At 50.5% G+C, this 27,516-nt stretch overlaps 2 protein-coding genes across 3 annotated transcripts; one reads left to right on the plus strand and one right to left on the minus strand.

Annotated features, from left to right (window-relative positions):
* The first annotated feature begins 666 nt into the window (after window positions 1–666).
* Window positions 667–15,949, plus strand: LOC117431566 (F-BAR and double SH3 domains protein 1-like). Of its 2 annotated transcripts, none has more exons than XM_058997224.1 (20): window positions 667–836; window positions 3,289–3,386; window positions 4,309–4,354; window positions 6,868–6,941; window positions 7,303–7,447; window positions 7,562–7,677; window positions 7,792–7,855; window positions 7,979–8,107; window positions 10,497–10,619; window positions 10,915–11,010; window positions 11,322–11,441; window positions 11,711–11,815; window positions 12,322–12,483; window positions 12,682–12,795; window positions 12,982–13,065; window positions 13,156–13,315; window positions 13,865–14,088; window positions 14,178–14,334; window positions 14,430–14,485; window positions 15,074–15,949. In XM_058997224.1, exons 1-20 carry the CDS (start codon window positions 816–818, stop codon window positions 15,104–15,106), a joined length of 2,127 nt encoding a protein of 708 aa, XP_058853207.1. In that variant the 5' UTR covers window positions 667–815; the 3' UTR covers window positions 15,107–15,949. The 2 variants fall into 2 exon arrangements, with proteins under 2 accessions (XP_058853207.1, XP_058853208.1); XM_058997225.1 differs by lacking the exon at window positions 667–836 and adding an exon at window positions 1,168–1,261.
* A 1,245-nt stretch (window positions 15,950–17,194) lies between these two features.
* LOC117413300 (uncharacterized) lies at window positions 17,195–26,459 on the minus strand. The gene is made up of 6 exons (XM_058997226.1): window positions 26,314–26,459; window positions 22,422–22,653; window positions 21,843–21,917; window positions 21,682–21,745; window positions 19,524–19,703; window positions 17,195–19,329 (listed from the first exon to the last, which is right to left on the minus strand). The coding sequence occupies exons 2-6, from the start codon at window positions 22,627–22,629 to the stop codon at window positions 18,606–18,608; spliced, it is 1,251 nt and encodes a 416-aa protein (XP_058853209.1). The 5' UTR covers window positions 22,630–22,653; window positions 26,314–26,459; the 3' UTR covers window positions 17,195–18,605.
* Window positions 26,460–27,516: the final 1,057 nt, after the last annotated feature.

Raw genomic sequence — 27,516 nt, forward strand, 5'->3', positions numbered from 1 at the left:
CCCGCGTCTCACTGGACGGGGAGGTGGGACTGGTCTTCTCCTCTCTCCCTCCTTACTCTTTTCTGTCCCCTCCGATCTCTCCTCACTCTCTGTCAATACCTTTGAATTTCATGCAGTCCAACTAACCTCTCCCTGTCAACTCCTGCTCATTGTTCTGTACCGCCCCCCTGGGCCTCTCGCTCACTTTCTGGATGAACTCGACTATCTACTCTCCTCCCTCCCCTCTCTGTCTACCGCAACTGTCCTGCTGGGTGACTTCAACATCCATCTCTCCAACCCCAGCCACTCTGCTGGATTCCTCCCTCTCCTTCACTCCTTCGACTTCTGTCTCTCTCCATCCCCTCCTACCCACAAAGCTGGCCGTCAACTGGACCTCACCTTCTCCAGGGCCTGCTGCCCCTGATTTTCAATTTTATAAATGTAATGTTTTTTTTTTTTATATAAATAACCTTTCAGGTTACACAACAAACATGTAAGCTACCTATCTTTATGAAACTGCTTTGAATTGAATAGCTGCTACCTGATCTGAGGTTTGTAACTTCAACAGGTAATCTTAGTGTTTGGAGTTGGCTTTGAAACGCAGACCGAGTGTTTTCAGCAGTCGCTTGAGTCATGACCACTAGTCGGCGCTGCTGTTCTGCAGGTGAGCCCTGGCAGGTGAGTCCGCGCCCCGCCTCCTCTAGAGTCCTGTTAACAGAGCGGTGGAGAGAACGAGAGAGCTTCGGAAACAGGGGAGGTTTTACCTCGGAAACGAGAAACGAGTGAGAGAGAGAGGCAGAAACACGGCGCCGAGGAGAGCACTAGAGAAACGGAGAATGCAGCCTCCACCGAGAAAGGTACCGGGTGTTGAGTAAATAAATACGCACAGACTCTCAGAGGTATTGCTGCTGGATACTGACGCTGCCCCAGCGTCCTGATCTGTGCGAACGGGACGCTTTATCAATATGTAACTCACTAAGCGAGTGCTCCTGTTTGAGTTTGAGTTTATGTTTGATTTTGTTTGCCAGACGCACTGAATTCATTTTTGTTCTTTTCACATCGTTGGCGTTGGTGACACTGATATAGTTATGATGCGGAACAGACAGTTCTGCTTTTCTCGTTTCCTACCATGAAAATATAACACAGCCTCGCAACGAGCGGCCTTCTGTGATGTTCCACACCAGAGCAATATCAATACATAAATACATAAAGAAAAGCAGCGAGAGTCGCGGAAGAATGGGACTCCTCTTCTGCTAGGCTGAGCTGTTCTTTAGCTTAACACGTGAGTCGATCCTCCTTTAAAAAAAATACAAAGAAACAAAGTAAAACTATCGATAAAATAAATAATCAAATGTTTGAACAGACTGAAGAATTGCAATTGGAAGCTGACAGGACTCGACCTGAAGCATTCAACGCTCTGTGTTGTGCGTACAGATGAACTGGCCGTAGAGCGAATGTGATATATTTACATAGAAACAAGGTGGATCAGGTTATCACGTTTCTTAACGGTGTGCCGGAATTGTAGGTTGGCAGTAAATACATGTACTCTGAGTGGCTCAGTGGTGAGAGTGCTGGACTGCTGTGTGATTGAGTGGCTCAGTGGTGAGAGTGCTGGGCTGCAGTGTGTTTGAGTGGCTCAGTGGTGAGAGTGCTGGGCTGCAGTGTGATTGAGCAGCTCAGTGGAGAGAGTGCTGGGCTGCAGTGTGTTTGAGTGGCTCAGTGGAGAGAGTGCTGGGCTGCAGTGTGTTTGAGTGGCTCAGTGGAGAGAGTGCTGGGCTGCAGTGTGTTTGAGTGGCTCAGTGGTGAGAGTGCTGGGCTGCAGTGTGGTTGAGTGGCTCAGTGGAGAGAGTGCTGGACTGCTGTGTGTTTGAGTGGCTCAGTGGAGAGAGTGCTGGGCTGCAGTGTGGAAGGCAGTGTGTTTGAGTAGCTCAGTGGTGATAGTGCTGGGCTGCAGTGTGGAAGGCACACGGGCTTAGTTAGGTAAGCATTCTTTTTTAATGTTGATAGAAAGGCACTGACAAGGCTGCTCTGGTTTCCAGTAATGCAGTTTATTTTAAGACACTGTGTGCATGTATCGCTCAGCACATTTGTAAACCTGGCTATCCAGACTTCAATTGAAAATGTATTGATCGCCTTTTGTAAAATGGATCTTAAAGTGAGTTTGTAAGACTGTTTGTCTTCTTTCTGGAGCCCTGTATTATAATGGCCCTACTCGCATTGTAAATCCATTCAGGGATTAGTCTGTGCTTCGAGAGGCTGCTGTGCAATTATCTAATGACTTCCTTCAGACTGGAAGAAGAAACCTAAAAAACAGGTACATCTCTACAGTACATAGTGACAACAGAACTGTGAATACTGAACACTGGAGTCCTCTCAATTATATACACGGCGCACTCTCTCTGTTGAACGCTGGAGTCCTCTCGATTATACACACGGCGCACTCTCTCTGTTGAACGCTGGAGTCCTCTCGATTATACACACGGCGCACTCTCTCTGTTGAACGCTGGAGTCCTCTCGATTATACACACGGCGCACTCTCTCTGTTGAACGCTGGAGTCCTCTCGATTATACACACGGCGCACTCTCTCTGTTGAACGCTGGAGTCCTCTCGATTATACACACGGCGCACTCTCTCTGTTGAACGCTGGAGTCCTCTCGATTATACACACGGCGCACTCTCTCTGTTGAACGCTGGAGTCCTGAACGCTGAACACTGAACAAAAGCAAAAATCCTTAATCGAAGCTGAACTTTTATTCAATCAATCTGACACGAATCGATTCAAAGTGCATCAAATCTTAATCCAGCATGCAAGAATCCCAAACTGAGCCACATGGTTGCTGAACAAGCCAAAAAACAGAGTGCTTTTTGACAACCTATATTTACGACAGAGAGACATGCCTGCATTACTGCTTCTTTCAAACGATCAATATAGATTCCAGCTTTGTTGCAACATGAAATGATTTTCGTTTCGGAGGCCTAGTTACACAGCGCGCGCTTTTCATCAAGACAAAAGAGTCGACTGCGGAGGTGTGTCCTGTGCGTACAGACCGGGATGTTGACAGCGTGTGCTTATATTATCTTTTTAAATGTTTTATTTGGGGTCCAGGGACCAGGTTTGTGATAATGAAGGGTGTTCTAGCGAGGGTGTGCGTGCGTGTGTGTGTGTGTCAGATCCAGTCGGGTTGAAGGATCCTAATGAAGTGTCAAGGCAGTGTTTCTTTTTATTTGTTTGTTTGTTTTAATTGCATTCTTGTAATGCTATAAGAGCTAACCTGAATTGAATGGACGTGTCTGCTTTTATTTACCAGGTGAAGGTGACCCAGGAGGTGAAGCTGACCTTTGCTGAACAAGCGGCCAAACTTCAGAGCAAGCAGCAGCAGGAGAGTGAGCTCCTGGAGGAGATCCGGTGAGAGCAGCGGGCTTGCAATGCTGTCTTCAGAGGGGTGGGCTGTGCAGTCAGCTAATTCACTGGACTGGGCTTTGACAATGGCTCTGGTCACCAGTGCAGCGAGTCTGATGATCTCAACATAGATCCCAGTGAATAGTGGACAGAGTGAAGAGCAGTGCTGCCAGTCAGCTGTACACCTCAGAGAAACACTGTGCACCTGCAGTGCATGAGGCAGAGAAACACTGTGCACCTGCAGTGCATGAGGCAGCGAAACACTATGCACCTGTAGTGCATGAGGCAGAGAAACACTGTGCACCTGCAGTGCATGAGGCAGAGAAACACTGTGCACCTGTAGTGCATGAGGCAGAGAAACACTGTGCACCTGCAGTGCATGAGTCAGAGAAACACTGTGCACCTGCAGTGCATGAGGCAGAGAAACACTGTGCACCTGCAGTGCATGAGGCAGAGTTCTGCTAGCATGTGAATGAGGAGGAGGCAGTTTGACTAGAGTGTAAATATTCAATTCCAAGGATGAATGGAATGTTCTTCTCAGAGGTCAGGGGTGATGGGGTGCAGGGGTGATGGGTTGCAGAGGTGCAGGGGTGATGGGGTCTTGTGTATCGTTAATCTGGGCTGTGCCACTGCTTTTGTTCCATGGCCAGTGCATAGAATGTAGGTGCACCTGGACACTAAAGCTGCAGCACACACACAATGACTTCAGTTGAAGCTGGTGTGTGTGTGTGTTTGGCTTGTAATGGAGCGCTGCTCCAGGTGGCTACAGCTGGAAGCACTTTCTATTCTCTATTGGTGATGGTGTGACCGTGTCCAGGTGCACACAGCTGGAGATAAGAGGTATAGTAAATAATATTACTTCATGCATTTTTCATTTTAAAGGACGGGTCTCTGCCTCTCTGACGCCGTTTCATTGCTTGTCTTGCAGGTCCTTCAGTAAACAGAGAGCTGCCATTGAGAAGGACTATGGCCAGGTAAGCACTGCGGCTGAGCAGGGCCTCTGCCTGACACTGTGCAGCTTTTTGAATTTGAGACTCCCACGAACTCACTGCTGAGAAAGCACTGGCAGTTTGCAGCTGACTCTAGTGCTGAGAAAGCACTGGCAGTTTGCAGCTGACTCTACTGCTGATAAAGCACTGGCAGTTTGCAGCTGACTCTAGTGCTGAGAAAGCACTGGCAGTTTGCAGCTGACTCTCCTATAGTAGATTTTAAATTTTGAATACTGATTTCAGCAATTTTATATTACCTGATATGTTTATCTTTATCTTTTAATGACTTGAAATCTAAAAAGCACACACGAGAAAGCCCTGTCATGCGTGTAACACAAAGGGTACTTTGTAGTTTAGCCCTGATGTGGAGTTTGCATCTTAAAGCCCAGGACCCTGCTCCTCCTCCTCTGATTAATGTATTGGAGACCGTGGTGCGGGAGGCGCCTGTCAGATTTCACCCGTTAACCAGACAGCTCTGCGCTGACTATCCCTATGTGAAAGGGATGACTGATTTCCTGATTTCTTAAAGACTCATGAAGCTGAGCTATTGAAACCTTCCTGTACATGAGTAAAGTTGTGTGTGCGTGTGTGTGCGTGCGTGTGTGTGCGTGTGCGTGCGTGCGTGCGTGCGTGCGCTGATCTCAGGCTTGGCCTGGCAGCTGCTTTCAGTTGCATATCTGCTGATGGAAGTCAGTTGTGCTTTAGGCTGCTACTGGGGTTTCCATATGGCTTTGGGAAAAGGTGGGTTGTACAAAAATGTATTCAAGAATCTGACTTGAAACGCATTGGTAAACATCCCATGCATTCCAAGAAATGGAGAAGTGAAGTAACAATTCGAATGGGAACCCAAGTGAAATGAACATGGTTTACCCAGGACAGAACGGGCTTGATTAAACGAGGGGTGGTGTTCTGTGTGCTCACACACACACACACAGAGTGTTTGCTCACCTGGACTGATGTCACTGTGGAATGTGGCGGGCAGGCTCAATGTGTGAGCAAGTACTCGGGACGGGTCTCGCAGGACAGCTTGGAAACAGAAGCCACTTTGTTTAGCTGTTTGGTTTTGGTTGCTGCTGTGTGCTGTCCTCACTGTCAGCAATGCAGGAGCTCAGCGTGAGCAGAGGCTGTACGTCCAGCTGGGGTCAGCGCGCTCTCCTCACTGTCAGTAATGCAGGAGCTCAGTGTGAGCAGAGACTGTACGTCCAGCTGGGGTCAGCGCGCTCTCCTCACTGTCAGCAATGCAGGAGCTCAGTGTGAGCAGAGACTGTACGTCCAGCTGGGGTCAGCGCACTCTCCTCACTGTCAGCAATGCAGGAGCTCAGTGTGAGCAGAGACTGTACGTCCAGCTGGGGTCAGCGCGCTCTCCTCACTGTCAGCAATGCAGGAGCTCAGTGTGAGCAGAGGCTGTACGTCCAGCTGGGGTCAGCGCGCTCTCCTCACTGTCAGCAATGCAGGAGCTCAGCGTGAGCAGAGACTGTACGTCCAGCTGGGGTCAGCGCGCTCTCCTCACTGTCAGCAATGCAGGAGCTCAGTGTGAGCAGAGGCTGTACATCCAGCTGGGGTCAGTTCTCACAAGGTCTGTATCCATGCAAGTAGTGCTTCCTAATGCACTCTACTGTGTGAGCTAAAGCAACCGGTAGATTTGAATAGTGGTTCTGAGCAGTGCTGGATCTCAGCTGCTCTGAATCCTGTCCTAATGGGGAGAGATCAATACTACTAGTGCAGCAGCTCCAAATAAACAGGCACCGAGGCCAGCTAGAAGTGTGGCAGGTGGGTTGGAGCCAGATTTACTTGGGTTTCTCTTTCGTACAAAGCGGACAGGTCTTTAATTGTGTTTTATTAACACTGATGGCATGGTAGTCTCCTGTACTTGCCTTGAGGGCATATTGTCAGTGCTTTCTCCAGTCTATAATATGAGAGCGCTTAAATGGAATCCTATTGCATAGGTGATATGCAGGAATGGAAATAAGACTCCTGATGCATCCATTTCAGGTATTGATACGAGCTTGATTAGACACTGGGTGTAGCTAAGAAGCTCAGGTGTGACATCTAAAACTCACCGTGAAACCAGGAATGGATCAAACTGCTGTGCAATGGGAGCCTCATTTCTGTCCGTGTTGTAAGACAGGATCACACCCTTTGAAAATGTGCCCTGATTGTTCTGGTTTTACCTCAAAGTAAGGAGGCTGTGTGGTCCAGTGGTTAAAGGAGCTCTCCGGTTCAAATCCCACCTCAGCCACTGACTCATTGTGTGACCCTGAGCAAGTCACTTCACCTCCTTGTGCTCCGTCTTTCGGGTGAGACGTAATTGTAAGTGACTCTGCAGCTGATGCATAGTTCACACACCCTAGTCTCTGTAAGTCGTCTTAAAGGTGTCTGCTAAATAAACAAATAATAATAATAATAATAAAAGGAAATGAATGGGAATGCCTGCGTTGAGAAGAGTGCTCCTGCAGGCCACCCTGTTCAGACTGTGGAATAATGGTGTCTCCTCACAGGCTCTGCACAGACTGGCCTCCCAGTACATGAAGAGGGACGGGCTTCGTGGGAGAGGGGAGCCCAGTGACAGCAGGTACGTACCCTCGGATCCGCAGCGTTCAAGATATCTGACATGACTTCCATACACTGCGGGCTGATTTCAGTGTTTCATTAGTACAGTAACTTGACCGGGTCGTTCGATACCTCAGACATGAGAGGGTGGGACAGGTTCATAATCCAGAGCGGATCTGAAATTTAAGTTTTTTTTATCAAAACATTTCTGCCTGCATGTCAGTGACCAGCTTTTTTTTTGTTGTTGTTTGTAAAATAAAATAAAATCTTTGAACTTCGACAGTCTGCAGAAGTCCATGAAGACCAAACTTTATTTAATCAGCTGATTTGTTTTTTTTTTTAATGTAAGTAGTCTGGTAACTGCGCTCCCCCCTCCTCTGCAGAAGTGTGTTCACGGTGTGGAGGTCCCTGATTGAAGCCACTGTCCACACCAGCCTGTCCAGAGTCGCTGCGTCCGAGAACTACCGCGCCTTGACCAGCGAGACCACCAGGACCCTGCGAGCGGCCAAGGAGCAGCGCGCCAAGAAGGTGGGGGCTCCGGGAGGGAGCGGGGGAGCGGGGGAGCAGGGGCTTTCAGACATGTCTTCCTTGAGCCCCCCTGTCCAGAGCATCACCCCCCCTCTCTCTCTCTGTGTCCCTCAGAGCTCGGAGCAGCTGCTGTGTGTGCAGGGTGAGCTGGTGGAGGCGGTGCGGGAGCTGAGCAAGGTGAAGAAGCGCTATTACCACCTGGAGCGCATCACTGAGCTCGCCCGGGACAAGTGAGTGAGAGACACTGGAGAGAGCAAACAAACACACGCCATATAAATAAATAAACACAACGATTGAACCATCAATCTGATTTACATTTTCATAGATTTTACTTCTTCTTTCAGATCCAAAAAGAATGACTATGGGATTTTCCATTTCAGAACAACCCTGCAGAAGTTGAACACAAAGGTATGCTTCCCCTTGAGTCCAGGTTGTGTAAGCACGGAGTCCCCAGTATAAACGCTGGTCCAGCGAAAAAGCTTGAAATAAATATCTCTCTCTCTCTCTCTCTCTCTCTCACTCCCCCTGCAGCTGAGCAATCGGCTGTCTGAGTGCAACCTGCAGCTCACTGAGGCTCGTAACGAGTACCTTCTTACCCTGGCCGCTGTGAACTCACACCAGGAGCACTATCACAGCAAGGACCTGCCGGCTCTCATCAAGGTAACGCGCTCCCCTCGGCTCTCATCAAGGTAACGCGCTCCCCTCGGCTCTCATCAAGGTAACGCGCTCCCCTCGGCTCTCATCAAGGTAACGCGCTCCCCTCGGCTCTCATCAAGGTAACGCGCTCCCCTCGGCTCTCATCAAGGTAACGCGCTCCCCTCGGCTCTCATCAAGGTAACGCGCTCCCCTCGGCTCTCATCAAGGTAACGCGCTCCCCTCGGCTCTCGTCAAGGTAACGCGCTCCCCTCGGCTCTCGTCAAGGTAACGCGCTCCCCTCGGCTCTCGTCAAGGTAACGCGCTCCCCTCGGCTCTCGTCAAGGTCACGCGCTCCCCTCGGCTCTCGTCAAGGTAACACGCTCTCAGCCCGCTCTCCTTTTCTTTGGTTGATCAGCAGTATTTTCAAATGCTAAGGCTGGTGATTTTCATTGAATTTTGTAAAGTTTCTACTGAACACAAGAAACTTCCCTTCGATTATGTTTTATATCCTTGTTGATGGGCATCTGTATGAATTTTCTAGATTTCATTTAAAAAAAGTGAGCTTTCTAGAATCGTTCTAATTCTGTGGTAATTTGCAGTTGAGTAACAAACACATCTGCTGTTTTATTTGTGAGATGTTTTCTTTATCGGCTCACCAGGCGAGTTGTTTACACACATAGTGAAGTCCTCTATTGAGTCACAGTCAGCTGAAAGAAATAAACGAACACTTGGGAACTTCAGTAAGTCGGGCTCTTTGTCTCTGCTCTCAGCTGCAGCGCTACTTTCTTCCACAGCGGTGGGAGAGAGGAAGGCTGTGTTCTTGTTTTCACTGACTCGCTGGAAAAACTGGTTTTGATGTGTTAAAAAAAAAAAAAAAGTCATGAGACTTTTATAAACCGCTGTTGGACTGGAACAGTTTAATAAATATGAACTTTGTTGAATTCGTCAGAACAGTGTGACTTGGGCCCTAATCACAAAACCTTAAGGACTTTTAACATATATTTTGAATGTGTTTTTATTGCAAACTGACAGACAAATACAGTTCACAGTTTATTAATAACTGGGTATAAACAAACAGTTTCTTCTTGAGATCCTTTTAAGTAAAGGGGAGGGAGTCTGAATCTCGGTGCCTTGAACAAACCAATCGAGCGTGTGTTTTATTTGTACCTCTGTGTGTGACTCTTATGAAACATGCATGTCTGTTAACAAGCCTCCCTCTTCACTTCATCAGGCTGTGCATGGGAACTGGGCCTGGACCAGTATAACTGTCTCCTCTCTCTCTCTCCCACAACACTGCGGACGGCCTCGTATTATCAGCTCCTTTTTTAAATATCTTCACACTGAAGTTGAGGTTTAGGCGGAAATGGCTTTGCTGCCAGTGGTCAGTGTGGGAGAGCTCCCCGATGAGCAGAGGAGTCATGTGGCTCAGCAGCTTCCTGTGTAGCTGGAGACAGGCTGTCATGTTTCTGTAAGAGAAGGGAAACCACGCGTGGGAGAACCACAGCATGGAGATGTTGTCGTGACTCAGCTAACGAGCGCCCTGCCGCTGTCACCGATACTGCGCCACCTTGTGACCTGTGTTGAAATATCCGCTCCTTGCACTAGACGTTTCCTGTGAAATGTTATCAGGCCTGTTTTTTAAAGGAGATTAACCGGTCCTTTGGTGCCTCTAGCGATGTGCAGAACATCCTGTGGTTTGGCAGACCCTCTGGCTGCTTGTTTGCACTTGTGTGTGTCTCCTTCGCTCTCTCCTTCTCTTCCTCTCTGTCTCTCTCCATCCTCCTCCTCTCTCTCTCTCACTCTCTCTCTCCCTTCTCTTCCCTCCCTCCCTCTCGCGCTCTCTCACATGCTCCTCCTCCCTCTTCTCTCACTCTCCCTCTCCTCTGCCTCCTCCTCTCTCTCTCCATTGATGAACTGTTTACCTCCATGGGGCTGCCTCAGTCACTCTGGAATCTGTCCCTCCTCTGCTAAAACCCTTGCTGTGTTTGAACAGGGGCCCTAGTTTCCAGGAAATCCTGTTGCTGCTGATCATGCACCATCTGCTGATGACGCACTGATCTAACCAGAGAGCCAAAAGATTTTAGAAGAAACCAAAAGCCTGACACTACAATTATAATTTTTCTGTGCCATTTTCTTGTAGAAATGCAGCATTTGAAAGGTGGTGTTTGTTGCATGTAGCAAAGTAGCTACAGTTGAGAGTCTTATTTTAACAAACCCAGCAAGCAAGTTTTCTCACTCCTCCATGTCAGTGTTAACGGAGTGCAAGTCTACTTCTTGAAAGCAAGAGATCTCTGCTTTCAGTAACACTGGCTGGGGTTCAGCCCTCAGCACAGGACGCTCCAGGTCTATCTCTCCTCTCAGGACTCTGTCGCCACCACGTGGCTGACCTGCCGCTCTGCTCCCTGTGTTTCAGGACCTGGATGGGGACCTGTACGAGCGGCTGAGGGAGCACTTCACCCTGCTGAGCCAGACTGAGATCGACAGCTGTCAGGCAACGCAGAGCGCCTTCCTCGGGGTCCTGCAGGACTCCTGCCAGGTACCCTACACGGAGGGAAGGAAGACCCCATTGCACAGCAGCTTCACCCAGTCCGTTTCCTACATAGCTCATTTGAAGGAGGAATTTTTTTTTATTATGGTGTGATATGGTATATGGTATGAATAAAGTTTTCTTGCTTATTGACCTATTTATTTCGCTGTTTAACTTGCACATGAAAACAAGAGTGAGTTGTGGAATGGTGAAACAGGGGTTGTGTTAAGTCTCTACCTGAGAGTAAAGAATTGCTCTGTGCCGGTGTGTCTGATTGGTGGAGGATTCCTGTGTCTGTGTGCAGGTGTCTCGAGAGCACGACCTCCAGCTCTTTCTTCAGGAGAACCCTGTCATCACCAAGGCACCCGTCTTCCTGTTCCAGGGGGCACCCAGCGACAAGGTACCGTCCCAGAGGACCCCTGCGTCCTCCACACTCCACATGCTCGTTCAAGGGGAACTGACTCAGAAGGGCTGTCTTCCGTTTTCAATGCACATTTGCACGCAGGGGGCTTTTTCTTACAATGCTTCCCTTGTGGTGAGAGTTTCACGTGATGCACAGCACCACCTGCTGGTCAGAGGTTGAAATTGTACTGGTGGGCCCTATGTACTGAACTCTGTTTTTAATAATTGGTGATTTTAATGTTTAACTAATAGGAGTGTTTTGTTTCCTTGGTCAGAGCTGTCTTTTAACATCTCGTGCTTCCGTTGCAGGTGTGCGGTCTGGTCCATCAGGGCAGTGCCCAGGGGGGGGAAAGCTGTCTGGAGAAGGAGGCGCGGAAATGGGCGACCAAAGCAGCCAAGGACTATAAAATCAAAACCCACGGAGAAAGGGTGAGTCCAGAGAAACAGACACCTCGCCATCACATCCTAATACATCGTAAAGAGCTTTAATTAAATCACGCTTTCTAAGTAAAGTGTCTTGAATCAAGATCTTTAGCATCCCCTCCCAATCAGATACCTGCTCTCTCTCTGTCTGTCTTCAATGGTGTCATGGACCCCCGTCCCATCCTGCAAGATCCTTATAAACTCAAGCAGAAAGTTAAGGTGGGCGGCCGGTTCTCAGAGGCGTCCTTCTCAATGTCCGTGTGTCCGTGTGTCAGGTTCTGCAGACGCTGGAGAAGCGCAGGAAGTTGGTCTCCGAGGACGAGCTGGCAGGCGTGGAGCGGAAGATGGAGGAGGTGAAGGAGAGCGTCCGCAAGGCTGAGGTATGTCAGGCTGAGTGAGAGACACGCTGACCTCCCGGGCAGACCAGAGACACACACACCTGAGTGAGAGACACGCTGACCTCCCGGGCAGACCAGAGACACGCTGACCTCCCGGGCAGACCAGAGACACGCTGACCTCCCGGGCAGACCAGAGACACGCTGACCTCCCGGGCAGACCAGAGACACACACACCTGAGTGAGAGACACGCTGACCTCCCGGGCAGACCAGAGACACGCTGACCTCCCGGGCAGACCAGAGACACGCTGACCTCCCGGGCAGACCAGAGACACGCTGACCTCCCGGGCAGACCAGAGACACGCTGACCTCCCGGGCAGACCAGACACACACCTAAGTGAGAGACACGCTGACCTCCTGTGACTTTATACCCACGTGTGAACGAGCTGTACCCAGACACTTCACATTGCATGTTGTGAAGGTGAGGTGAGGTGTTGTGCAGAGCGGTCAAGGCTCTCAATCGGGTTCCCTTGCCATGTCCTGTCCCCAGGTGAGCCGGGTGAAGGCAGACTCTCGTCTGGCTCTCCTGCGATTGGCCGGTGTGGAGACGGACTCCTGGGTGACAAGCGCCATGAGCCAGGCCAACGAGGAGCTGGAGAGCGAGCGGCGGCTGAGCGAGGCACGGCTCTCCAACGGAGCCATCTCCCCCCTGGTGAGTCCAGCTGCCCTGCCAGAGCACCAGTATAACCAGAGGGAGGATTATTACATTGCATGATCAATGTTTTGATGTACAAAAACATTTGTAAAATAAACTTTTTGGCTTGTTTCAGTGTTTCTAAATCATTGACGTGTGTGTGTGTGTGTGTGTGTGTGTGTGTGTGTGTGTGTGTGTGTGTCTCTTTGCTCTCAGGAGGATGAGTTTGATTTCGAGGATTTTGACGACGGTGAGATTTTCACAGAGTTTGCACCGAGCCCCTGCCCCCGCAGCTACCCCCTGCCCTGCCGGGTTCTCTACAGCTACCAGGTGAGAGAGCGGCTCTGTGTCCGGGCCCTGTGCAATGATACATTTCCTCTAGATCCACATTCTCCTCTCCCCTGTCCTCTGCAGTGATCCACACTCTCCTCTCCCCTGCACCCCTCCACTGTTCCCCTGCCCTCTGCAGTGATACACACTCTCCTCTCTCCCTCCTCATTCCTGTCCCGTCTGCAGGCCTGCCAAGCAGACGAGCTGTCCATCACGGAGGACGAGGAGCTGGAGGTGATAGAGGACGGAGACATGGAGGACTGGCTCAAGGTTTGACACTTCTCTACTTGTCTCTGTCTCTGTATGCATCTTTGTATCTGTGTGTGACTCTGTGTGTGCGTGTCTGTATTCCTCCCTCAGGCTCGGAATGCTTCAGGGCAGGTGGGGTACGTGCCCGAGAGGTACTTGCAGTTCCCGAGCCTGTCAGCAGGGGACGCTGTGTCGCAGAGAGTCCCAGGGAGCCCTGTCTCAGGGAGGTCGCTGGGGTCCCAGGGGAGAGGCTCACAGACATGCACGGGAGGTGAGAATCTGTTTCTACTACAAGCATGTCACTTGCTGTCCCTGCACCCTGAGCTTGGAAGGACTGTGGCAGCCGTTTTCTTTAGACATGGTTTTGAAAGACTGGGAGAACGGGGGTCAGGACTCCACATCTCTGTCTAAATAGAAGCCAGTCCTGTTGCAATTCTGCATAGACTATGATACTGGAGGTGCTTTTAAATTTGGATAAAATAACTGAAGAGATGAGGCTGGCCTGATGGTTCATCAGTTCCTTATAGAGTCCAGCGATTGCTCTCCGCTGTCTAAAATCAGGAGGGGTGAGGAGATGCCATCCATCCCAAGCCATGGAAATCTAATTTAAAAACGGGCTTGTTCTTGAGCTGGATTGATTGGCCAGTGGCTTTTTAATTTTTTTATTTTATTGTAAAGCGTTCTGGGATGCTCTGCATGAAGAGCGCTTTATAAAAGCAAGCTGGATTGTGCTGGTATTGTATTGTATTGTATTGTATTGTATCGTATCGTATTGTATTGTATCAGTGTTGGTGATGGTTTCTCTCTCTCTGCCCCGCAGGCCTGGCCCGGGCGCTCTACCCGTACTGTGGGCAGAGTGGGGAGGAGCTGTCCTTCCCTGAGGGGGCTGTGATCCGGCTGCTGCGCTGCGGAGACGTCCAGGTGGACGACGGCTTCTGGGAGGGGGAGCTGAACGGGAGAGTCGGGGTGTTCCCCTCCCTCGTGGTGGAGCTGCTGGGAGAGGAGGAGGAGGAGGAGGAGGAGGAGGAGGAGGAGGCGGGGAAGGTGAGCATGCACAGCAACCATTTTTATTGCAGTTTTTCATGGTACCAAAAATCAGGACTAAAAAAAGAAAGTCTCTGTTCTGGTTTCAGGAGCTGTTGTCCTCTGGCCCTCCTCCCTTCTCCCCCCCGCTCCCCATCCTTGGAGCCTCATCACTGCCAGTCCCGGGGAGTACGCCACCTAGGGGACTGGAGGACAGGCTGCAGGGGACTCCGCTGGGGTTGCTCAGGCGGCCTGACAGCAGAGCAGGTAGGACTGTGGTCAGGGAGGGAGGGACGGGAAAGTGCGTCTTGTTCTTGCTCTGAAGGTTTTTAATGACTGCGTCTCTTCTCCTCCCTCTCCAGACAGTGGCAGCAGTGCCCACAGCTCCCCCGATCACTCCCCCCGGCGGGCCAGGCCGGTACGTGTGCTTTCCTTTCCATCCAGTGTGTGTGTGTGAGTGAGTGTGAGTATATGAGTGTGTGTGTGTTTGCTGCTCCTGCCAGCCCATCACGTTTCAACACAGCTCAAGCAGCTGGTAGTTTCGCACTTGTCCATTGCTGGACAGCATGTTATAAAATCAGAACGGGGGAGGCTTTTCTAGTGTCCCGTGAGTTGCAGAGTGGACAGTGTCGCATGCAGCTGACCAGTTCCAGAACGCTCAGGCAGCTGCGGTCAGTGATGCCTGAAATTCACAGAGCTGACCGAAGACTATGAGCACAGCACAACCAAACCGAGAGTAATACTGAACACAGTATATTTACATGCTAACCCATCCCTAACAAGCCCTCAGGTTCGTCTTTCTGTCTCACTGCACACAATGTATTATCTTGGTTTTCTTATTTTTAAAGTTTAAAGATAGTCTTGTTTGTATTTGTTTCTTTTATATAAGCATCATTGAGCTGAGTCTCCTAACATACAAACCAATGAGATATATTTTCCCTGGGACAGTAGTTCTGGTGCTGCAGCACTGCAGTGTTTCTGATCTGTCTCTCTTTGCTCCCTGCAGGTTCGTGCGCCCCTCCCCCAGCCCCAGCTCTGACGAGCACTTTGTCTGAGTAGAACCAGCCTGCATCACTGACTGAGACGTTCCACAGCGCTGCCACACGCCCGCCTCTCGCTGGGCTGCCACACGTCCGCCTCTCGCTGGGCTGCGTCGCACACACCATGCCTCTCATTTCCTGTGTGCGCTAGACAGTCGCTCCCAGCACAACATCTGCACACTTCTGTTACGTCTCGTATCTCCCGTCCACGCATTCCAACCCTGGAACCACAGAGCTGGAAGATCTAGAAGAGGAATTCTGGGGGGGGGTTCTCTTTCTTTTAGGAGTTGCATTTAATATATTGAAAAGAATATTCTACTTTATATTTATTATTATTATTCTAATTATTATTATTCTGGGTTTATTTTTGTTGTATGTGAAATGTTTGACCTCCTGCCTCAATAATGCCAGTCCCCTGCAGCTGGGTGTGCAGGTGTAGCTCACTTGGCTGGCACACTTGTCTCGCAGTTTTATTTATTTTGTTGGTATAAAAAACAAGCAATTGAAATGCAAACCAACAAATACTGCTCTACCTGAACATTATTATTATTATTATTATTATTATTATTATTATTATTATTATTATTATTATTTTTATTTTTAAATAATTATTTTAATTTTGTTTGCAGTTTTTATTGAATCCGTTTTTTTCAGTTGCATGTTTCACCTATGTGTTGTCAAAGGGCCCGTCTCATTTCAAATTGTTACCCGCGGACATGCCTGTGTACCCCGATACTGTGAACAATGGAAGTTGGTTTCCATTAAGCTTGCTATGCAGAACCCTGTGTGCCAGTGTGTTTGCAATGTTCACTTTTATGGACCCAATAAAAATAACAATCTCAGCCTGTGCTCTGATTTATACAGCAAGCCTCTCAATCAGAGCTGCTCCTCAGTGACACCGGCTGGACAACTTCAGAACTTTCTTGTGTGTTTCTTCCTGTCTGGGGAGACTGGACCATTATTTCAATACAAACACAAGACCCAAAACACAGTGAAGTACTGTTAAAATGCATAGCTTTATCTTTAGTATTTATCTGGTATAATTTAAAATAGAACAGTCCAGCATCTTCTCAGGTGCAGTTCCCATGTTCTCAGATGCACAGTTCTGGTTTCTAGGATTGGAATATCCAACCCATTGTTACTATCATTAAAGAGGTCATTTTTCAACCACTATCTTTAGTCCTATGCTTCCGCAGTTTCGGATCACTATAGATACATGCAAGAAGAACACCATTATTCAGTGTAAGGCCACTCTACACAGACTGCTCTGCTGCCCACTACAAAAACACACTGTGAGCAGCTTGACTTGACCGCACGGTCGGAGCCGAGGGGGAACGCGACGGGAGCAGCTTGACCGCACGGTCGGAGCGGAGGGGGAACGCGACGGGAGCAGCTTGACCGCACGGTCGGAGCGGAGGGGGAACGTGACGGGAGCAGCTTGACCGCACGGTCGGAGCCGAGGGGGAACGCGACGGGAGCAGCTTGACCGCACGGTCGGAGCCGAGGGGGAACGCGACGGGAGCAGCTTGACCGCACGGTCGGAGCCGAGGGGGAACGTGACGGGAGCAGCTTGACCGCACGGTCGGAGCCGAGGGGGAACGCGACGGGAGCAGCTTGACCGCACGGTCGGAGCCGAGGGGGAACGCGACGGGAGCAGCTTGACCGCACGGTCGGAGCCGAGGGGGGGACGCGACGGGAGCAGCTTGACCGCACGGTCGGAGCCGAGGGGGAACGCGACGGGAGCAGCTTGACCGCACGGTCAGAGCCGAGGGGGAACGCGACGGGAGCAGCTTGACCGCACGGTCGGAGCCGAGGGGGAACGCGACGGGAGCAGCTTGACCGCACGGTCGGAGCGGAGGGGGAACGCGACGGGAGCAGCTTGACCGCACGGTCGGAGCCGAGGGGGAACGCGACGGGAGCAGCTTGACCGCACGGTCAGAGCCGAGGGGGAACGCGACGGGAGCAGCTTGACCGCACGGTCGGAGCGGAGGGGGAACGCGACGGGAGCAGCTTGACCGCACGGTCGGAGCGGAGGGGGAACGCGACGGGAGCAGCTTGACCGCACGGTCGGAGCCGAGGGGGAGACGCGACGGGAGCAGCTTGACCGCACGGTCGGAGCGGAGGGGGAACGCGACGGGAGCAGCTTGACCGCACGGTCGGAGCCGAGGGGGGACGCGACGGGAGCAGCTTGACCGCACGGTCGGAGCTGAGGGGGAATGGAAGTTAAAAAGCTGTTCCTTCAAAGCCTCCTGTGTCTCTTCGTTCTCTTTCTAAATCCCTCTAAGACATTATTAAGGGCAGACAGAGGGCGGGCAGCCCTGGTCTGGGAGTGAGCTGTCGTTCCTGGATTAACGGACCTGTCTAAATGATTTACTCCTGGTTCCATAGACCCCTCTTAGCAATAATCTTGAGAACCTTGATTGTTCTTTAGGTCTAGCAGTTCAAGTTTAGTGCTAATCTGGGGCTGTGAAACCAGCCGTCGGTGACTTATAAAACCCTATCTAATCCCAGGTAACCCATTGCACATGTGCACAGCAATGCGAAGGACCAGACACATGGTAAGAAAGCGATGCTCTCCCAGACTGACAGAGCTCCTGAGCTGAGGCCCACACAGGGCTGTCAGTGCAGCTCAGCTCTGCAGTGCAGGTGCAGCCCATGTAATACTGAACATACACAGCAGGGGACGATGGCGATGTTCTTTCACAAACACAGTAAATCCAGGGCAGGTGTGCAGGGCTGTTTGTTCATTATCCACAGTGACAGATACAGTACAGACGCTACGTGGTTTTCAGCTTTCATTGTTCAGCTGACTTGGCTTAAACCTTGAAATCCAGACAGCATGGTTCACAGCTGCTGCATTTTGTTATTGTTGAAACCAAAGGGACCAGGGAGCGTTAACAATGCACCCACATGGCAGGTACAGCAGACAGGCTGGCACTGTGATTCACTCAGTGCCAGGCCAGCTGCAGGAATGGGAGCCTCCGGTACAGCACAGGGGATGGATACTGGTCCTGTCAGTAAACAGATAAGCACACTGCCTCCTCGGAGAGCTCTCAGCACTATACTGAGAGTATCAGAGCCACTGACTCCAGAGAGACAGTGCGGCCCGCTAATCCATTAAAACAGCAAGCTCAGTACAAACAGCTAGCTGATTCACTGGGTCTTCTAAGAGGGGGGCTGGGGGGATGCCCTGGTTGTCTGTTGATCACAGAAGGGAGGCACAGGGGTAATGATCTCAGACCAGCGCTGCAGTGAGGTGGAGAAGCCGGGGTCACAACAGCCCCTGGTTGGATGTTTGTTTTGTTTTGGGTTTATTTTCTGGGTACCTCGCGGATACAGAGTCAAGGCAGCACCTACAGGATTGTCTGAAACAGTCACTTCCATCTACATGATGAAATATCTGCATCTGGACTGCAGATTGTGAATGGAGGATTCCCGTGAAGTGCTGGGGCTGCCTTCCTCTGACGGACAGGGAGGCAGTCTGAACCCCCGGGGTCCTCACCACTTGTGCGGGGTGTGGGCGGAGCCCCTCTTGCGGTTGTTTGTCTCCACACACTGGCCTCGCTGGGGCTCCTCCCCCCCTTCCTCCTGGCTCACCTTACAGTCTTTAATGTCCTCCATCTGAACCATGTCGTCTTTCGAATCCTCCGTCTGTGCCATCTCCTCGTCCTCCGTTTGGACTCTGCTGTAACGGAACTCCCTGCCGGCTGGTCCGCCAATCACAACTGTGCCATGATGAGGGCTCTTGCGTCGTGCTGCACCATCACCACCAACGTGCTCTGTTTGGGCAGTGCCATTATCAGTGTCCTTGGTTTGAGCTGTGCCTTTATTGGGGTGGTCTTTTTGAACTGTGCCATTATTAGTGTCCTTGGTTTGGGCTGTCCCATTATGGGTGCTGTCTGTTTGTGATGTGCCTTTATCTGTGCTCTCTGTTTGGACTGTGCCATTCTTTAGCCCCTCCACATGGGATTCCCCATCATTGCCTCCTCCCGTCTCTAGGCTGTCTTCCGCACCCATTGGCTCAGTCCCTCTCTGGACCGCACCATTTGTGTCGTCAGTGGGTGTGTCTTTGAACATTTCTCGAAGGCTGCACCTCTCATGCAGCTCTGTCTCTGATTGGCCGACTTTGTCGTCCTTCTGCAGGGTGTCACACTCGGCTTGTTCTGATTGGCCGGTCTTCTCCTGATTGCCAGACTTTTTCCCAACGTGGGTCACCCTGAACCTGAGGGGAGGGGGAGGAGACACTGCTGTTAGGAACACTGGACTCCAGATTGCGGACTCAAGATTTTGTTTTCCTCGTTTATAATATGTACAGTACAGACTACAATCTCTAATATATAGTTAAATGAAATACACGGTACAGCTAGTTTATTATGATGTCATTCCTGTCTTGGCAGTAACCCCCAGTGCTGTTACCTCCCCACTGAGAAGACAGTGGTCTCTCTGGGGCGGGTCTTGCCCCGGGGGGCCCTCGCTCGCCCCCGCGCTCTCTTGGCCTGGCTCTGCTTGCAGTGGTGGCAGGCTGTGCGGTCACTGCCGGAGTGCACCGTGTGGTGATGGGGCGGTAAGCTGCCAGCACTGTCCTGGCGAGGAAACCTGGGAGGAGAGAGAGAGACAGAGACAGGGAGAGACCGATAGACAGAGAGACAGACAGAAAGAGAGAGAGATAGAGACAGATAGAGAGAGACAGAGATAGAGACAGAGACAGATAGACAGAAATAGACAGAGTGAGACACAGACAGAGTGAGACAGAGACAGAGGTTTAAACTTGGTCACACGGTTCACGGTACAGGAAGTGCATTCTGTATCTCTGCCTGCACAGACAGCTCCCCCCTCTCTTCATCTCATCTCCATGGAGTGGGTACAGAGCAAAGTGGCATAGGAAAATCTACTGAATCCCTGCCCTGGCAACGCTGAGCCCAAATCCCAGCTGCTTCCCCCAGGGTGATTCCCTCTCTCTGTGACAGAGCCGGTGAGAGAAGAGTTAGAGACTGGAGAAAGCGAGGAAGGCTCGCTGCAGGGCTAGCTCTGGGAATGCAGGAGACAGAGGGTGCTAAATAAAGTCACAGGAAATAGTCTTTGCAAAGTTTGAATTCATGTATTGTTTTCTTAAATTTGGTAATTTGTAGATAATCCCTTAATCCTCCTGGAAGCTTGCCAGAATGTTATCATGCTCCAGCAGCTTGCTCACAGATACACAGGAAGTGTGTCCTGCGGTTACAGTCTGTGTTTCTGAGGACACTTCAACAAAATCTAATGCAGCAGCCTTACAATCAAATCAATCTATAGATAAACAGCTTGGCTCCAGCACACCCGGGCAGCTCTGAACCTGACTGAAGACTCGGACAGATTTCAATCAGAGACACATTAACGAATGACAGCACGTCGATGCCTGTCTGCAGCTTGGGGCCAGGCTGGGGCTCTAATCCAGGATCAGCAGCCGTGGTTAAGGATCCCTGCAGCCCCTCCCCTCCCTGCTGAACACACTGTCTGCAGCCCCTCCCCTCCCTGCTGAACACACTGTCTGCAGCTTGGGGCCAGGCTGGGGCTCTAATCCAGGATCAGCAGCCGTGGTTAAGGATCCCTGCAGCCCCTCCCCTCCCTGCTGAACACACTGTCTGCAGTTTGGGGCCAGGCTGGGGCTCTAATCCAGGATCAGCAGCCGTGGTTAAGGATCCCTGCAGCCTCTCCCCTCCCTGCTGAACACACTGTCTGCAGCCCCTCCCCTCCCTGCTGAACACACTGTCTGCATCTTGGGGCCAGGCTGGGGCTCTAATCCAGGATCAGCAGCCGTGGTTAAGGATCCCTGCAGCCCCTCCCCTCCCTGCTGAACACACTGTCTGCAGTTTGGGGCCAGGCTGGGGCTCTAATCCAGGATCAGCAGCCGTGGTTAAGGATCCCTGCAGCCCCTCCCCTCCCTGCTGAACACACTGTCTGCAGCTTGGGGCCAGGCTGGGGCTCTAATCCAGGATCAGCAGCCGTGGTTAAGGATCCCTGCAGCCCCTCCCCTCCCTGCTGAACACACTGTCTGCAGTTTGGGGCCAGGCTGGGGCTCTAATCCAGGATCAGCAGCCGTGGTTAAGGATCCCTGCAGCCCCTCCCCTCCCTGCTGAACACACTGTCTGCAGCTTGGGGCCAGGCTGGGGCTCTAATCCGGGGATCAGCAGCCGTGGTTAAGGATCCCTGCAGCCCCTCCCCTCCCTGCTGAACACTGTCTGCAGCCCCTCCCCTCCCTGCTGCACACACTGGTCTGCAGCCCCTCCTGTCCCTGCTGAACACACTGGTCTGCAGCCCCTCCCCTCCCCTCTCTGCTGAACACACTGGTCTGCAGCCCCTCCCCTCCCTGCTGAACACACTGGTCTGCAGCCCCTCCCCTCCCCTCCCTCCCTGCTGAACACACTGGTCTGCAGCCCCTCCCCTCCCCTTCCTGCTGAACACACTGGTCTGCAGCCCCTCCCCTCCCCTCCCTGCTGAACACACTGGTCTGCAGCCCCTCCCCTCCCTGCTGAACACATTGACATGTTGAAAGACAGACGGACAGACAGACACAGATCAGTAAAGTTACAGTCCTCACCGCGGGTCCGTCCGCTCCACTGGCTCCTGGTTCACCAGCATCTCCTTCAGGGCTTCTGCATTCGCTGGGGAGAGAAACGCAACAGGACTGATGCTTCACTTCAGCACCCTGACTTGCAGTTCCATGAGGCTGGGATGGTGTGATAGAGGCTGGTGCCCTACCTTCATTCTCAATGATGCATTTCACTATCTGCTCCACTGTGTCCTGGTCCTCTGCCTGATCATCTGGAACACAATCTGGAACACAGGAAGAGCCCTATAGCATTACTGTGTATCAGTGAATCAGGACATGAAGAGCCCTATAGCATTACTGTGTATCAGTGAATCAGGACATGAAGAGCCCTATAGCATTACTGTGTATCAGTGAATCAGGGCACATGAAGAGCCCTATAGCATTACTGTGTATCAGTGAATCAGGGCGTGAAGAGCCCTATAGCATTACTGTGTATCAGTGAATCAGGACATGAAGAGCCCTATAGCATTACTGTGTATCAGTGAATCAGGGCACATGAAGAGCCCTATAGCATTAGTGTATCAGCGAATCAGGGTACATGGAGAGCCCTATAGCATTACTGTGTATCAGTGAATCAGGGCACATGAAGAGCCCTATAGCATTACTGTGTATCAGTGAATCAGGATTCTTTCTTTTCATGATATAGTAATGTGATACATCATTACTGATAGTAGTTTTTTAAATTGTCCTTTATTGTTTTGTGGTCAGTATGAATGTCCTGTACCCACCCTCGGTGTCCTCTCGGGTCAGCTTGCCCTCGCTCTCCTCCTCCTCAAGCTCCCCTGTCCGGCAGCGGTACCCCTTCTTCTTCAGGACATGGCAGATGAGGAAGCCCAGCAGGCCAGTGAGGAAGAAGAACAGGACCAGGAGGAAGATCATGTAAGGGGGGGTGTGGTCCGGGGCCTCCCCCTGTGGAACGCTCTCCTCGTCCGCCATCCCTCACTCCAGACACCCACAGCCCTGGAACACAGAGCATCCATACAGGGAATAGAGAAGAGCTGGGGCAGGGAGCATCAATACAGGGAATAGGGAAGAGCTGGGGCAGGGAGCATCCATACAGGGAATAGGGAAGAGCTGGGGCAGGGAGCATCCATACAGGGAATAGGGAAGAGCTGGGGCAGGGAGCAGAGAGCATCAATACAGGGAATAGGGAAGAGCTGGGGCAGGGAGCAGAGAACATCCATACAGGGAATAGGGAAGAGCTGGGGCAGGGAGCAGAGAGCATCCATACATGGAATAGGGAAGAGCTGGGGCAGGGAGCAGAGAACATCCATACAGGGAATAGGGAAGAGCTGGGGCAGGGAGCAGAGAGCATCCATACATGGAATAGGGAAGAGCTGGGGCAGGGAGCAGAGAGCATCCATACAGGGAATAGGGAAGAGCTGGGGCAGAGAGCAGGGAGCAGTCTGCTCCATCTATCACTGCTCCAGTAACACTGTGTTGGGGAGCTGTTCTGTTTACTACACTGAATCAGCAGAGAACCCACAATCCCACCTGCTTTCTGAAGCTGAGGGAACACGAGGACACTTTGTGGCTTGGAACTTGGTTTCAGGAGACTAGGTTTCAGGCCACCAGGGGAGACTTGTGGTTTTATACAGCAAAGTTGCCTCAACCTAGGCCTCCCGGTGGTCTCCTGGACCCAGGTTTCAAGCCACTGTTCCTGTAAGAGTGTCTCCGTGTTCCCCCCTCTTAGAGAGCATCTGGAAGTCGTCATTGGTGCTGACTGCAGCTCCCTAGCGAAGTTCCCAGGACGTTTCCCCGGACCGCCTCCTTGGAAACCCTGAGAGAATATCATCATGTAAATAAACAGAGCGAGATCTGGCACTGGCCTCCAGCTGATCCCACCCCTCCACCACTGCAGGGCTCTCACTGCATGCATTGTATGTGCAGAAGTGTGCGGCTGCTACCTCCAATCAAGTGGAGACTGTACTTCTCACTCACTCTTAGCTGAGTCCGTCATGCAAAGAAGTGCAGGAGGTAGTACACTCTCAACGAGAGGTATTATGAGTCAATGAATACACATACAAAACAGATCAAAAGATCTTACTACAAAAAGGTGTACAGAAATCTGGGATAGCAAGTACAATAACCAGGGATTTACTAAATCATTCACACACACTGTGGATCGCCCCTCAGACACAGCACAGCTGTGGATCACCCCTCAGACACAGCACAGCTGTGGATCATCCTCTCAGACACAGCAGAGCTGTGGATCATCCTCTCAGACACAGCAGAGCTGTGGATCATCCTCTCAGACACAGCAGTGCTGTGGATCATCCCCTCAGACACATCAGTGCTATGGATCAGCCCCTCAGACACAGCAGAGCTGTGGATCATCCCCTCAGACACATCAGTGCTATGGATCACCCCTCAGACACAGCAGAGCTGTGGATCACCCCTCAGACACAGCAGAGCTGTGGATCACCCCTCAGACACAGCAGAGCTGTGGATCACCCCTCAGACACAGCAGAGCTGTGGATCATCCTCTCAGACACAGCAGAGCTGTGGATCATCCTCTCAGACACAGCAGTGCTGTGGATCATCCTCTCAGACACAGCAGTGCTGTGGATCATCCTCTCAGACACAGCAGTGCTGTGGATCATCCTCTCAGACACAGCAGAGCTGTGGATCATCCTCTCAGACACAGCAGAGCTGTGGATCATCCTCTCAGACACAGCAGTGCTGTGGATCATCCTCTCAGACACAGCAGAGCTGTGGATCATCCTCTCAGACACAGCAGTGCTGTGGATCATCCTCTCAGACACAGCAGTGCTGTGGATCATCCTCTCAGACACAGCAGAGCTGTGGATCACCCCTCAGACACAGCAGAGCTGTGGATCATCCTCTCAGACACAGCAGAGCTGTGGATCATCCTCTCAGACACAGCAGTGCTGTGGATCATCCTCTCAGACACAGCAGTGCTGTGGATCATCCTCTCAGACACAGAAGAGCTGTGGATCATCCTCTCAGACACAGAAGAGCTGTGGATCATCCTCTCAGACACAGCCGAGCTGAGCAAGCAACAAACACAAAGTCCCTGTACGTGATAAAGACTCTTCACCCTTGTGTCGGCTCTCCCTATAAGAACCACGCAGCCCAGCTCTGTGCAGCTGTGCAGGAAACACCCTCAGGGGGTCCTGTGCAATACAGGCTCATGGCAAGCTCTGTCCTCTAGTGTGAAATCTAAAAGCAGGACAGCAGTGTGTCAGAGCTCAATATGAACAGCACACTACACTGTGCATTTCATACGCTTGTCTTTTTAGTTTACTGGTTTCCCTGGCGGTCTGTCTCTTCTGCACATTATTATTATTATTGTTATTATTATTATTATTATTATTATTATTATTATTATTATTATTGTCAATAGCAGTAGTATAATTAAATAGTATTATGTGTCACATACAGCAACATATATTTAATATATTTATTATTTAATACTGCGTTTGTTGACTTCAGGTATAACACCATAACCCTTAGAAAAGGTTACAGATTTAACACACTTGTCACTTGAAATTGAAATGCAGTCTTCCTTTCCAGAACCTCCCACTCATGCAAGCAGCAGCGAGTGCGATCCGGGAGTAAGCGGTGGGGTGCGGAGTTTGATTTATTTCATTTTATTCACCAGAAAAAAATAACAAAACAAAATAAAATAAAAATAAATAACAAAACATTATGCGATGTAAACAAACGAGGCAATCATTAAGGTCTGTTTGTGATAAAGAGGGGCGCGCAAACAGGGATGTAATGATGCCCTAATACATTGCATTAGTGGAGAGTACAAAGTGACTGTTGTGTAATGCTGTCCCGTCACCTCTAAGCCTCTCCTCTCTACCTCACCCCTGCGTCCTGTCTCTCTGTGATTGTGTTTATCACCATATCACATTCCCCTCACGCCGTCTCCCAGCGTTGTTCGACAATGATGGCTACTGCTTTTGCTGCGAAATATTGATATTATTATTATTAATAACGTTTCGGCATGGCCGATAACTGGGAGTCGCTGAGATAAAACCCCTCGGTCCCTACCCCAGCGCGGGTCCATGCTGTCTCCCGCACTGCATACACCCTCCATCTTTCCAGACTCCCATCCATAATGCTGTTACCAGCAGCGTCGTGACGCACCTGTCCTTGAGGCTCTCATTGGGGACACGGTGTTTCAATAGTATTACGCGCAGCTTCCACGACAAGGCGTTTAGAAGATACACAAAATAAAAACAGAAATCTATCAAACCATTTCAATGTGCACATGCATTGTATTTGAAACAAATATGTAAACATATCAATCTGAATGTAGTATCAGCCCTTCCTCCCTAGTAAAGCATATTTTCCAGCGAAATCAACAGCAGGTTTTTCGTTTCTGTCAGTCGTGTTCGCAGTACGTCTTTGAAAATAAACGCGTTCCGTTATAAATTCTCAGATTGTCTCTAGCTGTAGGTGTTTTCGGATACATGCTCGGCAGCACCATCACACACAATCTATCTGCACTGTTCTTCCCAATACACCAGACCAGAAATCATAACACCGCCCACTCCCCTCGCCATGAAGAACATTCCAATGATTGTGTCGCTGCGCCGAGCCCCCCACTCACACGCTGCTCGGTGAAAGATCGCTTAGAGGACTTACTGTTCAGTGGGGTTATTAACAGCGTCCGCCTCGCCCTCCACTCGGGATCATTGAGCGGCTGCTGCTGCTGCTGCTGCGCGCCGTCTTCCGAAATGCTGGTAAACACTGACTGCAGGGACTGTATAGAGAGAGGGAGGGAGGGAGAGGAGGGGTACAGAGGGAAATTTAAAGGGAAAATACTCAAGTCTTATCATATGAAAACGGGGGAGGAGGAGGGGGAGGGGGAGGGGGAGGGGGGGGGGGGGGGGGGAGGAGGGGTCCTATATGTAGACTCCTTTCATGTCCCATCAGGATGTGATATATTGTAACAGCATCACAACAAAGCAAATACATTTGAATTGTATTTTGCACCAGTGTTTTGTTTTCATCATTTTCCTCTAACTCTGCCTTTACCTGGCTTTGAGATTCATTGCTTTGCTTTGAGATCCATTGCTTTGCTTTGAGATTCATTGCTTTGCTTTGAGATCCATTGCTTTGCTTTGAGATTCATTGCTTTGCTTTGAGATCCATTGCTTTGCTTTGAGATCCATTGCTTTGCTTTGAGATTCATTGCTTTGCTTTGAGATCCATTGCTTTGCTTTGAGATCCATTGCCTTGCTTTGAGATTCATTGCCTTGGTTTGAGATCCATTGCTTTGCTTTGAGATTCATTGCTTTGCTTTGAGCTTGTCTGGAGAGTCCTACGTGCCAGAAGGGAACAACCATCCTCGTTCCATTCAAATCATGTGACAGTATGACCTTTCAACTCTGCCAACTCCGTGGGGCTGACAGAGTTGAAAGGTCAGGTCAGCACATGATTTGAATGGAATGAGAAAGGCTGATCAGTGCTGGCATTTAGGAATCGGATTATATGTATATACAGACGTGCTCAAATTTGTTGGTACCCCTCCACAAAAAACGAAGAATGCACATTTTCTCTGAAATAACTTGAAACTGACAAAGGTAATTGGCATCCACCATTGTTTATTCCATATTTAATAGAAATCAGACTTTGCTTTTGATTTTTTATTCAACATAATATTGTAAATAATAAAACAAATGAAAATGGCATGGACAAAAATGATGGGACCGCTAACCTAATATTTTGTTGCACAACCTTTAGAGGCAATCACTGCAATCAAACGTTTTCTGTAGCTCTCAATGAGACTTCTGCACCTGTTAACAGGTATTTTGGCCCACTCTTCCTGAGCAAACTGCTCCAGCT

The sequence above is a fragment of the Acipenser ruthenus genome, chromosome 23, assembly GCF_902713425.1.
Source record: "Acipenser ruthenus chromosome 23, fAciRut3.2 maternal haplotype, whole genome shotgun sequence".
Classification (NCBI taxonomy): Eukaryota; Metazoa; Chordata; class Actinopteri; order Acipenseriformes; family Acipenseridae; genus Acipenser; species Acipenser ruthenus.

Bases quoted from the DNA above. Each gene is read 5' to 3' on its own strand.
- LOC117413300 (XM_058997226.1), bottom strand. From the start codon at position 22,629: ATGGCGGACGAGGAGAGCGTTCCACAGGGGGAGGCCCCGGACCACACC. The intron at 21,746-21,842 runs GTAGGGCACCAG...TTCTCTCCCCAG, and splicing joins ATGCATCATTGAGAATGAAG to CGAATGCAGAAGCCCTGAAG. The intron at 19,704-21,681 runs GTGAGGACTGTA...CTCTCCTCCCAG, and splicing joins GTGGAGCGGACGGACCCGCG to GTTTCCTCGCCAGGACAGTG.
- LOC117431566 (XM_058997224.1), top strand. From the start codon at position 816: ATGCAGCCTCCACCGAGAAAG. The intron at 12,484-12,681 runs GTGAGTCCAGCT...CTTTGCTCTCAG, and splicing joins ACGGAGCCATCTCCCCCCTG to GAGGATGAGTTTGATTTCGA. The intron at 14,335-14,429 runs GTAGGACTGTGG...CTCCCTCTCCAG, and splicing joins GCGGCCTGACAGCAGAGCAG to ACAGTGGCAGCAGTGCCCAC.